The sequence below is a fragment of the Salmo salar genome, chromosome ssa07 (genome assembly GCF_905237065.1).
Source record: "Salmo salar chromosome ssa07, Ssal_v3.1, whole genome shotgun sequence".
Taxonomy (NCBI): domain Eukaryota; kingdom Metazoa; phylum Chordata; class Actinopteri; order Salmoniformes; family Salmonidae; genus Salmo; species Salmo salar.
Genome location: NC_059448.1, coordinates 6,715,102 through 6,729,013, shown reverse-complemented (window position 1 = coordinate 6,729,013; position 13,912 = coordinate 6,715,102). Strand labels below are relative to the sequence as shown.

The following is a 13,912-nucleotide window of genomic DNA, read 5'->3' as shown; positions in this document are numbered from 1 at the left end:
CCCCATGGGGTTTAACTCCACCATTTTAAGTCCCCCCCATGGGGTTTAACTCCACCATTTTAAGTCCCCCCCATGGGGTTTAACTCCACCAATTTAAGTCCCCCCCATGGGGTTTAACTCCACCATTTTAAGTCCCCCCCATGGGATTTAACTCCACCATTTTAAGTCCCCCCCATGGGGTTTAACTCCACCATTTTAAGCTCCCCCATGGCGTTTAACTCCACCGTTTTAAGCTCCCCCCATCGGGTTTAACTCCACCATTTTAAGCCCCCCCATGTGCGTTTAACTCCACCATTTTAAGCCCCCCCATGGCGTTTAACTCCACCATTTTAAGCACCCCCCATGGCGTTTAACTCCACCATTTTAAGCCCCCCATGGGCGTTTAACTCCACCATTTTAAGCCCCCCATGGCGTTTAACTCCACCATTTTAAGCTCCCCCATGGCGTTTAACTCCACCATTTTAAGCCCCCCATGGCGTTTAACTCCACCATTTTAAGCCCCCCATGGCGTTTAACTCCACCATTTTAAGTCCCCCCCATGGGGTTTAACTCCACCATTTTAAGCTCCCCCATGGGCGTTTAACTCCACCATTTTAAGCCGCCCCCCATGGGGTTTAACTCCACCATTTTAAGCCCCCCCATGGCGTTTAACTCCACCATTTTAAGCCCCCCCATGGCATTTAACTCCACCATTTTAAACCCCCCCATGGCGTTTAACTCCACCATTTTAAGCCCCCCCCATGGCGTTTAACTCCACCATTTTAAGCCCCCCCATGGCGTTTCTCCCCACCATTTTAATCCCCCCATGGCGTTTAACTCCACCATTTTAAGCCCCCCCATGGCATTTAACTCCACCATTTTAAGACCCCCCATGGGGTTTAACTCCACCATTTTAAGTCCCCCATGGTGTTTAACTCCACCATTTTAAGCCGCCCCCCCATGGGGTTTAACTCCACCATTTTAAGCTCCCCTCATGGCGTTTAACTCCAGCATTTTAAGCCCCCCCATGGCATTTAAGTCCACCATTTTAAGCCCCCCCATGGCGTTTAACTCCACCATTTTAAGCTCCCCCATCGCGTTTAACTCCACCATTTTAAGCTCCCCCCATCGCGTTTAACTCCACCATTTTAAGCCCCCCCCCCCATGGCATTTAACTCCACCATTTTAAGCCCCCCCATGGCGTTTAACTCCACCATTTTAAGCCCCCTCAAAGCGGTGCGCCTTGGCACCTACTACCAAACCCCTTTCAAAGGCACTTAAATATTTTGTCACCCTCTGAATGGCACACATACACAATCCATGTCTCAAATATCTCAAGGTTTAACAATCATTCTTTAAACTGTCTCCTCCCCTTCATTTACACTGATTGAAGTGACATCAATAAGTGATCGTAGCTTTCACCTGGATTCACCTAGTCAGTCTGTCATGGAAAGAGCAGGAGTTCCTAATATTTTGTACAGTCACTGTAAATGTCAACAAAGTTACAATAGGTGCCTGCTATGCATGGTGTGCACTCCTCGTACCACATGTATAATAAATCCTTTCCATTCTGTCATTGGGGAGATTCTCCTCATTTAACAAACCAGTCCTCTGGAGTGTTATCTACAGCTGGCAGACAGTTAAAAGCCCGTCTTTATGCTTAGCATATAACAATTAGTTACTATGAAAATCCCATTTTTATTTGAACTTGATGAATGTGTGATTGGTAAGAGGTGTACTAACGATATCAATGTGTGTGCTGTTCTTTGTAGTTTGTTTGAGTTGCGACATAACCTTACTTGAGGTAGCCTGAGTCCCCCCTGAGTCATGGGCCATATCATGAATTGGCTCCCATTCGTATAAGACTAGAGAGGCCATAGGAGAGAGGCAAAATAGTTAGGACTAAGAAACACTACAATTTCTCTGCTCCAAACCATCACAAACTTGGAAGTTTCAAATGAACTTCACTGCCTTTTTCGAGAAAATGAATCTCCTGAATCCAAAAATATCAGCAACTTCACACAATGTAGAGTCAAGTGCTCAGTTTAAACAAATACTTTGTCTCTACTTGTGCTGATAGGCAAAGGAGGCCAGATATGTATGGATGTATGCATAATTCAGCCTCCAAAGACAAAGAATGGGAGAGATCCAGGGCAAGAGATAACTTGCATGGAACAAGCGGTGGGTTGGTGGGGGGGGGGTGTTCAGACACTAAAGTGGCATGATTTCCTATCTTCTCATGAAGCAACAGAGCCCGCCCAACTCATGGTGAAGGCTGGTACAACTGCCGCCCACTCCCCTCGCCCCCTAATGCCACGCTGTACTGCTTTGATAAGAGGAACTGGGCCAGCTTATAGTCAAAAAGAAAACAAAGGGGGGGAGTCATTATGAGTGTTTTCTTTTTAAACAGCGGGCCGCTGTGGCAGTTGTCGTGGCAGCCGCCACCGAGTGAGAGCTACTTATGTAGGGCGACGTGGCCTGGAGTATTGTGGGAAGGAGCCATTAGCTGCCGCCGTGCTAGCTGCTCGAGCACAACACAATTAGAGAACAGAAACAGGCCCACAGTCCCTTAGTATCTGTGTGAAAAGGTCACTTCTGTCAACATTATTATAATCCCCTGTTTTCCTATCAGGATTGTTGATTCACATGCCTGGGAAGAAGAACTAAAGGAAAGGAGGCGGAACAGAGAGGCAGTGACAGGAGCGCCGAGGCGGTTGGTCGGTGTGATAAATATTACATTATCAAACAGTATAAATATATCTGGATGTGATGGGAGTGACTCATCACATTCTCTCAACTCCAGTTTGGAAACACTAAAAACAAAATCTAAAGATCACAGAGGGCATTCATAAGAAACATCCCTTTCAAGGTACTGTATATAAAACGTTAAGTTGTACTGTATTATAGTTATATAAACACTGCAATAGAACTTCAATAGAAGATTTTGCCGAACCTCTGTTTGTGTTAAGATAATTACTATATTTGCGTCGTTTCCACGCCACAGCACCAGCTTCCTCTACTTAAAAGATTGACGTATCCATTCAAATCAGCAACAACAACAAAAGCCCAGATGAATCAAAAACAAATAAAGCTTCATGTTTTCAAAAGTGTCATGAAGAAGAAGGGCGGCCTGAGGTGATTTCATATCTGCATTCCATGATAGACGACACCCAATAAACCAGCTTGGGGCACGAGACAATCTAATCTTGACTGAATAGAATTTTTAAAAGTTATTTGGAAATGACCAGCTCCTTATCAATCCAGGGGGTATTTGTGTAGACTCTCTCAGTGGCTTAGTGAAGGGACTCAATCACAACGAGACGCGATAGGCCTCGGTCTCCTCCTCTCGCGCTCATCTTTTATCGGTACGGAGGAAATGAAAGGATGTTATCTGGAGCGACGTACGCTGCACAGCGTCTTGGCTTCGTGAGACGGGTCTTGTCTGCACGAGCCAATGGGCCTATTCTTTGGGGAACTCGCCCATCATATAAGAACAAGGGCTTGAGAAATGCTATGCTAGGAACTCGAAGAATGGGTTTGTCAAGACTGTGTGATGCTATGGTAACTGTTGGTGTGGACGGGTTAGGTGCTGCGAGTTGGTGTGTGTTGGGGTGTGGGGGGCAACCCAGTATAAGCCACTGTGTTAAAGTGATGTTTTAGCCTCTCCAACCATAAGTGAGCCAGAACTAACAAATGACCTGGAATAGCAAGATGATGGAGTTCAAAGCGGTAAGTAGAGAGGTCAGAGTGTAACAGGGTATTGATGTATCATGATGATGGAGAAGGTAGAGAGGTCAGAGTGTAACAGGGTATTGACGTATCATGATGATGGAGAAGGTAGAGAGGTCAGAGTGTAACAGGGTATTGACGTATCATGATGATGGAGAAGGTAGAGAGGTCAGAGTGTAACAGGGTATTGATGTATCATGATGATGGAGAAGGTAGAGAGGTCAGAGTGTAACAGGGTATTGATGTATCATGATGATGGAGAGGGTAGAGGACAGAGTGTGTCAGTGAGACGAGAGAGAGAGAAAGGGGTTGAGCTTACTGTTACAGTGTCACCTGTCCTCAGACTGGTCCAGAGTGTCTCCTCAAACCTGGAGAGATCAACCCGGTGGGCCCCTCCTAGCAAAGCCTGGGGACAAAGACACTGATGAGGACAGGGCAAGATACACACACACACACTAAATGGAAACACTCAAGAAGAGTGTATAAACAAAAAGCAACATGAACTGCAACACACATACCAAAATACACTCTCTCACACACAAACATACCTGCTAGCCCTGCGGGTACAGTAGTATAAGAAAAATGCATTAATAACTGATAACAAACTGCACACTATCCATCTCAGGAGTCACTCTCCCAAACATACCCACCGCCCAGCACCATAGTCACACTCCCAAACATACCCACCGCCCAGCACCATAGAGTCACTCTCCCAAACATACCCACCGCCCAGCACCATAGAGTCACACTCCCAAACATACCCACCGCCCAGCACCATAGAGTCACTCTCCCAAACATACCCACCGCCCAGCACCATAGAGTCACTCTCCCAAACATACCCACCGCCCAGCACCATAGAGTCACTCTCCCAAACATACCCACCACCCAGCACCATAGTCACACTCCCAAACATACCCACCGCCCAGCACCAGTCACTCTCCCAAACATACCCACCGCCCAGCACCATAGAGTCACACTCCCAAACATACCCACCGCCCAGCACCAGTCACTCTCCCAAACATACCCACCGCCCAGCACCAGTCACTCTCCCAAACATACCCACCGCCCAGCACCATAGAGTCACTCTCCCAAACATACCCACCGCCCAGCACCATAGAGTCACACTCCCAAACATACCCACCGCCCAGCACCATAGAGTCACTCTCCCAAACATACCCACCGCCCAGCACCATAGGGTCACTCTCCCAAACATACCCACCCCCCAGCACCATAGAGTCACTCTCCCAAACATACCCACCACCCAGCACCATAGAGTCACTCTCCCAAACATACCCACCGCCCAGCACCATAGAGTCACACTCCCAAACATACCCACCGCCCAGCACCATAGAGTCACACTCCCAAACATACCCACCGCCCAGCACCATAGGGTCACTCTCCCAAACATACCCACCGCCCAGCACCATAGGGTCACTCTCCCAAACATACCCACCGCCCAGCACCATAGGGTCACTCTCCCAAACATACCCACCGCCCAGCACCATAGAGTCACTCTCCCAAACATACCCACCGCCCAGCACCATAGAGTCACACTCCCAAACATACCCACCGCCCATCACCATAGAGTCACACTCCCAAACATACCCACCGCCCAGCACCATAGAGTCACACTCCCAAACATACCCACCGCCCAGCACCATAGGGTCACTCTCCCAAACATACCCACCGCCCAGCACCATAGGGTCACTCTCCCAAACATACCCACCGCCCAGCACCATAGGGTCACTCTCCTAAACATACCCACCACCCAGCACCAGAGTCACTCTCCCAAACATACCCACCGCCCAGCACCAGTCACACTCCCAAACATACCCACCGCCCAGCACCAGTCAATCTCCCAAACATACCCACCGCCCAGCACCATAGAGTCACACTCCCAAACATACCAACCGCCCAGCACCATAGAGTCACACTCCCAAACATACCCACCGCCCAGCACCATAGAGTCACTCTCCCAAACATACCCACGGCCCAGCACCATAGGGTCACTCTCCCAAACATACCCACCGCCCAGCACCATAGGGTCACTCTCCCAAACATACCCACCGCCCAGCACCATAGGGTCACTCTCCCAAACATACCCACCGCCCAGCACCATAGGGTCACTCTCCTAAACATACCCACCACCCAGCACCAGAGTCACTCTCCCAAACATACCCACCGCCCAGCACCATAGAGTCACACTCCCAAACATACCCACCGCCCAGCACCATAGAGTCACACTCCCAAACATACCCACCGCCCAGCACCATAGAGTCACTCTCCCAAACATACCCACCGCCCAGCACCATAGGGTCACTCTCCCAAACATACCCACCGCCCAGCACCATAGGGTCACTCTCCCAAACATACCCACCGCCCAGCACCATAGGGTCACTCTCCCAAACATACCCACCGCCCAGCACCATAGGGTCACTCTCCTAAACATACCCACCACCCAGCACCAGAGTCACTCTCCCAAACATACCCACCGCCCAGCACCATAGGGTCACTCTCCTAAACATACCCACCACCCAGCACCAGAGTCACACTCCCAAACATACCCACCGCCCAGCACCAGTCACACTCCCAAACATACCCACCGCCCAGCACCATAGAGTCACACTCCCAAACATACCCACCGCCCAGCACCAGTCACACTCCCAAACATACCCACCGCCCAGCACCAGTCACTCTCCCAAACATACCCACCGCCCAGCACCATAGAGTCACACTCCCAAACATACCCACCGCCCAGCACCATAGAGTCACTCTCCCAAACATACCCACCGCCCAGCACCATAGAGTCACTCTCCCAAACATACCCACCGCCCAGCACCATAGAGTCACTCTCCCAAACATACCCACCACCCAGCACCATAGTCACACTCCCAAACATACCCACCGCCCAGCACCAGTCACTCTCCCAAACATACCCACCGCCCAGCACCATAGAGTCACTCTCCCAAACATACCCACCGCCCAGCACCAGTCACTCTCCCAAACATACCCACCGCCCAGCACCAGTCACTCTCCCAAACATACCCACCGCCCAGCACCATAGAGTCACTCTCCCAAACATACCCACCGCCCAGCACCATAGAGTCACACTCCCAAACATACCCACCGCCCAGCACCATAGAGTCACTCTCCCAAACATACCCACCGCCCAGCACCATAGGGTCACTCTCCCAAACATACCCACCACCCAGCACCATAGAGTCACTCTCCCAAACATACCCACCACCCAGCACCATAGAGTCACTCTCCCAAACATACCCACCGCCCAGCACCATAGGGTCACTCTCCTAAACATACCCACCACCCAGCACCAGAGTCACACTCCCAAACATACCCACCGCCCAGCACCAGTCACACTCCCAAACATACCCACCGCCCAGCACCAGTCACTCTCCCAAACATACCCACCGCCCAGCACCATAGAGTCACACTCCCAAACATACCCACCGCCCAGCACCATAGAGTCACACTCCCAAACATACCCACCGCCCAGCACCATAGAGTCACTCTCCCAAACATACCCACCGCCCAGCACCATAGGGTCACTCTCCCAAACATACCCACCGCCCAGCACCATAGGGTCACTCTCCCAAACATACCCACCGCCCAGCACCATAGGGTCACTCTCCCAAACATACCCACCGCCCAGCACCATAGGGTCACTCTCCTAAACATACCCACCACCCAGCACCAGAGTCACTCTCCCAAACATACCCACCGCCCAGCACCATAGGGTCACTCTCCTAAACATACCCACCACCCAGCACCAGAGTCACACTCCCAAACATACCCACCGCCCAGCACCAGTCACACTCCCAAACATACCCACCGCCCAGCACCAGTCACTCTCCCAAACATACCCACCGCCCAGCACCATAGAGTCACACTCCCAAACATACCCACCGCCCAGCACCAGTCACTCTCCCAAACATACCCACCGCCCAGCACCATAGAGTCACACTCCCAAACATACCCACCGCCCAGCACCATAGAGTCACACTCCCAAACATACCCACCACCAAAAAGTCACTCTCCCAAAACATACCCACCACCATATCTGCTTATTTATTCCAGTCACTCTCTCATTAAAGCAGCCTTACTACAGCCACACTGCTAAAGTGTACTGCTTGGGTGATTCTACAGAAGTGGTGTAAATTGCTGTCCTACCACCAAAAAAACAACAGAAAAAACAGTTAAGTCTCCAAACTTGGGACATTTATTTATATGATATGTTGTAATTCAATCCAAGACAACAACAAACATATTGTTAAATGAATATAGTACAAAGTCACTGTTTATACACGTATTACTATTGAGAGATGACTGTCCCAAACCCTGACTCCTAAACATTACTGTATGTTTGAAAACAAAGCAATTAATGATAAAAAAAATATGTTTAACTATTATTTTAGCGAAACATCTTGAGTTGTTCAATTATTACATAGTTCTACACTGACTATACCAAACATTAGGAACACCTTCCTCATATTGAGTTGCTCCCCTCTCTCCCGTTTCCCCTCAGAACGGCCTCAATTCGTTGGGGCATGGACTCTACAAGGCGTCGAATGCATTCCACAGGGATACCGGCCCATGTTGACTCCAATGCTTCCCACAGTTGTGTCAAGTTGGCTGGATGTCCTTTGGGTGGTGGACCATTCTTGATACACACTGGAAACTGTTGAGAGTGGAAAAACCCAGCAGCATTGCAGTTCTTGGCACTCAAACCGGTGCACCTGGCACCTACTACCATACCCCGTTCAAAGACACTTAAATATTTTGTCTTGCCCATTCACCCTTTGAATGGCACACAAACACAATCCATGTCTCAATTGTCTAAAGGCTTAAAAATCCTTCTTTAACCTGTCTCCTCCCCTTCATCTACACTGATTGAAGTGGATTTAACAAGTGACATCAATGAGGGATCATAGCTTTCACCTGGATTCACCTGGTCAGTCTCTGTCATGGAAAGAGCAGGTGTTCATAATGTTTTGTACACTCACTGATATAATTATATAATTATTAGCTTGGTTAATCTTTAAACACCTTTCTCTGAAAAACACTGTCCCCACTTTTGATGTCACTACGAAAACACACACATTAAAAGACTGTAGAATGAATGTGCCTTAAGCCACAACCCTACAAATATCACCAGTTGATGGGATTGAACCCCTCTCCAGCATGGTAGCCACATGGTTAGTAGTCTGTGTGCAAACATTTTGGAGAAATTGAGTGAGCAAGTTGGTAAACCTCATGTCACTACCGAACATTGAATACATCTATAAATATGTAAAGTACAGTTTAGGGACTACAATATATGTTTGCTGGGATGTAGCTTGGTCCAAATTAAAGATAGCTACATATAGCTGTCAATGGGGATTCTTTCAAATCCAAGTTAAGTCAAAATTGTCCAAACACGAAACGGTCACAACTGAAACAATTGACACCATAGAGATATATAGAGGTCTCATCTTTGTATCAGTGCCATTATACAGCTTGTGACAGCACGGGCCGCTCCATTGGGACTATCTCCATTTTAAAGTTGCAAGTGCCATGCGTTACCAACTAAGTTACAGAGGGCCACCATGTAGGGAATGGACAAGTGCACCCTTCAGGAAAAAGTGTAGAGTACTGAGATGCATAGCCAGCAGGGGGGATCCAACCCTCCAAGAGCCCAAACATTGACATCTATCTGGCCAAAACATAGATGCCTATAATGATCTATACTGTACTATGAACAGCAATGATAGATTTTGGGTTCTGTCAATTTAATTGATTGCATCATTTCTAATCCCAGTAATTGTTTTATTTTTGTATTATTATTTGTATTATCATTATTTCACCACACTTCTTCAATTGTAAGAAACTTGCGTAAACTTGAGTACAGTAATGTAGAGTACAGAATAGTATAACAGCAGAGTACAGTACAGTTCAGCACTGTACAAACCATAGAAAATCCAATTAGAAGGAGACATTGGCTGATCACTCCCAAGCCATAGGAATCCCCACCCAGTTAACAACTTCTAAAATGGTGGAAGCCATCAATGTCTATAGTAAAATGAATTATTTCCATGTAGTCCTGTAAATATCTCTATAATTTACACATAACACCAAAACGGCTGTTATTTTTCCAAAATAAAGATAGATAAAGTCACTTTTTCAGGACCCTGTCTTTCAAAGATAATTCGTAAAAATCCAAATAACTTCACCGATCTTCATTGTAAAGGGTGTTAAACACTGTTTCCCATGCTTGTTCAATGAACCATAAACAATGAATGAACATGCACCTGTGGAACGGTCGTTAAGACACTAACAGCTTACAGACGGTAGGCAATTAAGGTCACAGTTATGAACACTTAGGACACTAACGAGGCCTTTCTACTGACTCTGAAAAACACCAAACGAAAGATTCTCAGGGTCCCTGTTCATCTGCATGAACGGGCCTTAGGCATGATGCAAGGAGGGATGAGGACTGCAGATGTGGCCAGGGCAATAAATTGCAATGTCCGTACTGTGAGACGCCTAAGACAACGCTACAGGGAGACAGGATGGACAGCTGATCGTCCTCGCAGTGGCAGACCACGTGTAGCAAAACCTGCACAGGATCGGTAAATCCGAACATCACACCTGCGGGACAGGTACAGGATGGCAACAACAACTGCCCGAGTTACACCAGGAACACACAATCCCTCCATCAGTGCTCAGACTTTCCGCAATAGGCTCAGAGAGGCTGGACAGAGGGCTTGTAGGCCTGTTGTAAGGCAGGTCCTCACCAGACATCCCCGGCAACAACATCGCCTATGGGCACAAACCCACCGTCGCTGGACCAGACAGGACTGGCCAAAAGTGCTCTTCACTGACGAGTCACGGTTTTGTCTCACCAGGGGTGATGGTCGGATTCGCGTTTATCGTTGAAGGAATGAGCGTTACACCGAAACCTGTACTCTGGAGCGGGATCGATTTGGAGGTGGAGGGTTGGTCATGATCTGGGGCGGTGTGTCACAGCATCATCGGACTGAGCTTGTTGTCATTGCAGGCAATCTCAACGCTGTGCGTTACAGGGAAGACATCCTCCTCCCTCATGTGGTACCCTTCCTGCAGGCTCATCCTGGCTTCAGACCTAAATACAGTACTATTACGGCCACTGTACGTGTTGTAAATTATATTACTAATGCCCTAGATAATAGAAAACACTGTGCAGCCTTGTTCATAGATTTATCGAAAGCTTTTGACACTGTAGACCATGCGATACTTTTGGATAAGCTGTCGTCAATAGGACTGGGATTGGATGCCTGTCGTTGGTTGCATGACTATCTAAAGGATACAAGTTAGAGTCGACGGCATCCAGTCGGAGCTATTGGAGTTGGTTAAAGGGGTCCCACAAGGTTCTATACTTGGTCCATTACTGTTCACTCTCTACATTAACAATATCGGTGATGAGATAAGAAAGTGTAAAATTCATTTATATGCTGATGACACTGTCATGTACTCTATCGCTTCAATGGCTGACCAACCATTATCACTATTGGAGACAGATTTTAAGATATTACAAGGGTCAGCTGAAACTTGTTTTAAATGCAAAGAAAACACATTTTATGATTTTTAATAGGTTCAAAAAGTTGGTTGAAAATACACTTGCACTTACGAGCTTAGATGGTTCTGGAATGAATCAGGTCTCTGCATATAAATACTTAGGGATATGGCTGGATGATAAACTGTCTTTTAAAATGCATGTTGACGAACCTTGTAAACAGCTAAAACTTAAGCTAGGCTTCCTCTATAGAAACAGGACATGTTTGTCCTCTACAAATAGAAGACAAATTGTGCAAGCCACTTTTATGTCTGTTATAGATTATGGGGATATTATCTACATGCATGTTACGGCCTCAACACTAAAATCGCTGGATGCTACTTATCATTTGCGCACATTAGGTTTATTACGGGTGCTAGCTACAGAACTCACCACTGTGTTTTATATCAAAATGTGGGTTGGACTATGCTGTCCATGCGACGAGAACAACATGCTCTCGTGTTTGTCTATAAAGCACTTCTGAATAAGCTACCTTCTTATTTATTATCACTCATCAATATTAGAATTACAATTCCTAAAACCAGGTCTCAAGCATGGATTACACTTGAGGCCCGTGCGATTTCCACAGTTGGGTGTGGCTGCCTTTTCCTGTTACGCTCCTTGCCTATGGAATAGCCTGCAGACTAAACTTAAACTTCAGACTCTTGTCCCCCTTGCTCATTTTAAACATTTATTGGAGGATTTTTATTTTTGTATTGCTTGTAACTGTTTCGGGTAATGCAAGTTCTTGTGCTGTTAGGGGAATAACCTATGTGTAAATGTAATAATCTGCTGCTGTATTTTTTTGTGTTATCTGTGATCGTTTTGTTTGTCTTGTGTAATTTCTTAATCATTGTACCTAAACTGTATGTGTAAACATGTATACGCAGGGCCCAGCTGTAAAATCAACCTTGGTCTCAGTCTGTGTTCCTTGTAGAAATAAAGGTAGAATAATAATCCTGACAATGACCCTCCAGCATGACAATGCCACCAGCCATACTGCTCATTCTGTGTGTGATTTCCTGCAAGACAGGAATGTCGGTGTTCTGCCATGGCCAGAGAAGAGCCCGGATCGCAATCCCATTGAGCACGTCTGGGACCTGTTGGATCGGAGGATGAGGGCTAGGGCCATTCCCCCCAGAAATGTCCGGGAACTTGCAGGTGCCTTGGTGGAATAGTGGGGTCACATCTCACAGCAAGAACGGGCAAATCTGGTGCAGTCCATGAGGAGGAGATGCACTGCAGTACTTAATGCAGCTGGTGGCCACACCAGATACTGACTGTTACTTTTGATTTTGACCACCCTCTTTGTTCAGGGACACATTATTCCATTTCTGTTAGTCACATGTCTGTGGAACTTGTTCAGTTTATGTCTCAGTTGTTGAATCTTGTTATGTTCAATATTTACACGTTAAGTTTGCTGAAAATAAATGCAGTTGACAGTGAGAGGACGTTTCTTTTTTTGCTGAGTTTCTATACATCTAACAACATAATTAATTAGATCCATAAGTAATTCAACCAATCAAAACGTTTCAGATTCATACAATGAACATTGAACATTTTACAGAGAACAACAGACATATTTTTCAAAATTCTATTTAAAGGTTTTGAAAAATCTGGTTAAAAGTCATGATTTTACTATTTTGTTAATTTGGTATGCAAATAGAATTTCCCTCCGAAAATGATGTAATAGAAGGTTCATCAAAATGATCATTACTGTGCAGGGTTCTGCCTTTAGCGTGACTTTTCCACTATGTTTCAGTAGTGAACAACGTAGTGTGGTGGTTAGGAATTCAGGTAAATATTTCAAATATGCAATACAAACAAAGTGTGTGAGTCTACCTGAAGTGTTGGAAGATGTGTGCTGACAGTTTAGGAGAAATAGAATACAAATGTTCTTTTTTTTCCCAACCCCCAATTTACACCATTTCAGTAGAATGACCCATATCAGTCAAACACACAGAACCAGTCAAAAGTTTGGACACACCTACTCATTCCAGGGTTTTTCTTTATTTGAATTTTTTTCCACATTGTAGAATAATAGTGAAGACATCAAAACTATGAAATAACACATATGAAATCATGTAGTACCGAAAAAGTGTTAAACAAATCAAAATAGATGTTATATTTGAGATTCTTCAAAATTGTCACTCTTTGTCTTGACAGCTTTGCACATGCTGCTTGACAGCTTCATGAGGTAGTCATGGGGGTGGGGGGGGGGGAATACAGAACATAGCCCTATTTGGTGAAAGACCAAGTCCATATTATGGCAAGAACAACTCAAATAAGAAAAGAGAATAGTCCATCATTACTTAAGATATCACGAACTTTCAAGAACTTTGAATGTTTCTTCAAGTGCATTTCAAAAACCATCAAGCGCTATGATGAAACGGGCTCTCATGAGGACCGCCACAGGTAAGGAAGACCCAGAGTCACCTCTACTGCCGAGGACAAGTTCATTAGAGTTATGTGCATCAGAAATTGCAGCCCAAATAAATGAGGTGAATAGTTATGCACGCTCAAGTTTTCTATTTTTTTTTTGTCTTATTTCACCTTCAAAGTGGTAGGCATGTTGTGTACATCAAATGATACAAACCCCCCCCCAAATAAATCAAT

At 46.2% G+C, this 13,912-nt stretch overlaps 1 protein-coding gene across 2 annotated transcripts in view; it reads right to left on the bottom strand.

Annotated features, from left to right (window-relative positions):
- Window positions 1-13,912, bottom strand: part of glu2b (Glucosidase 2 subunit beta) — a 263,260-nt gene that overhangs the window by 183,790 nt on the left and 65,558 nt on the right. For both annotated transcript variants that reach the window (XM_045721341.1, NM_001139813.1), the window contains 1 exon segment: window positions 4,028-4,114. In XM_045721341.1, coding sequence (XP_045577297.1) covers window positions 4,028-4,114 — 87 coding nt within the window.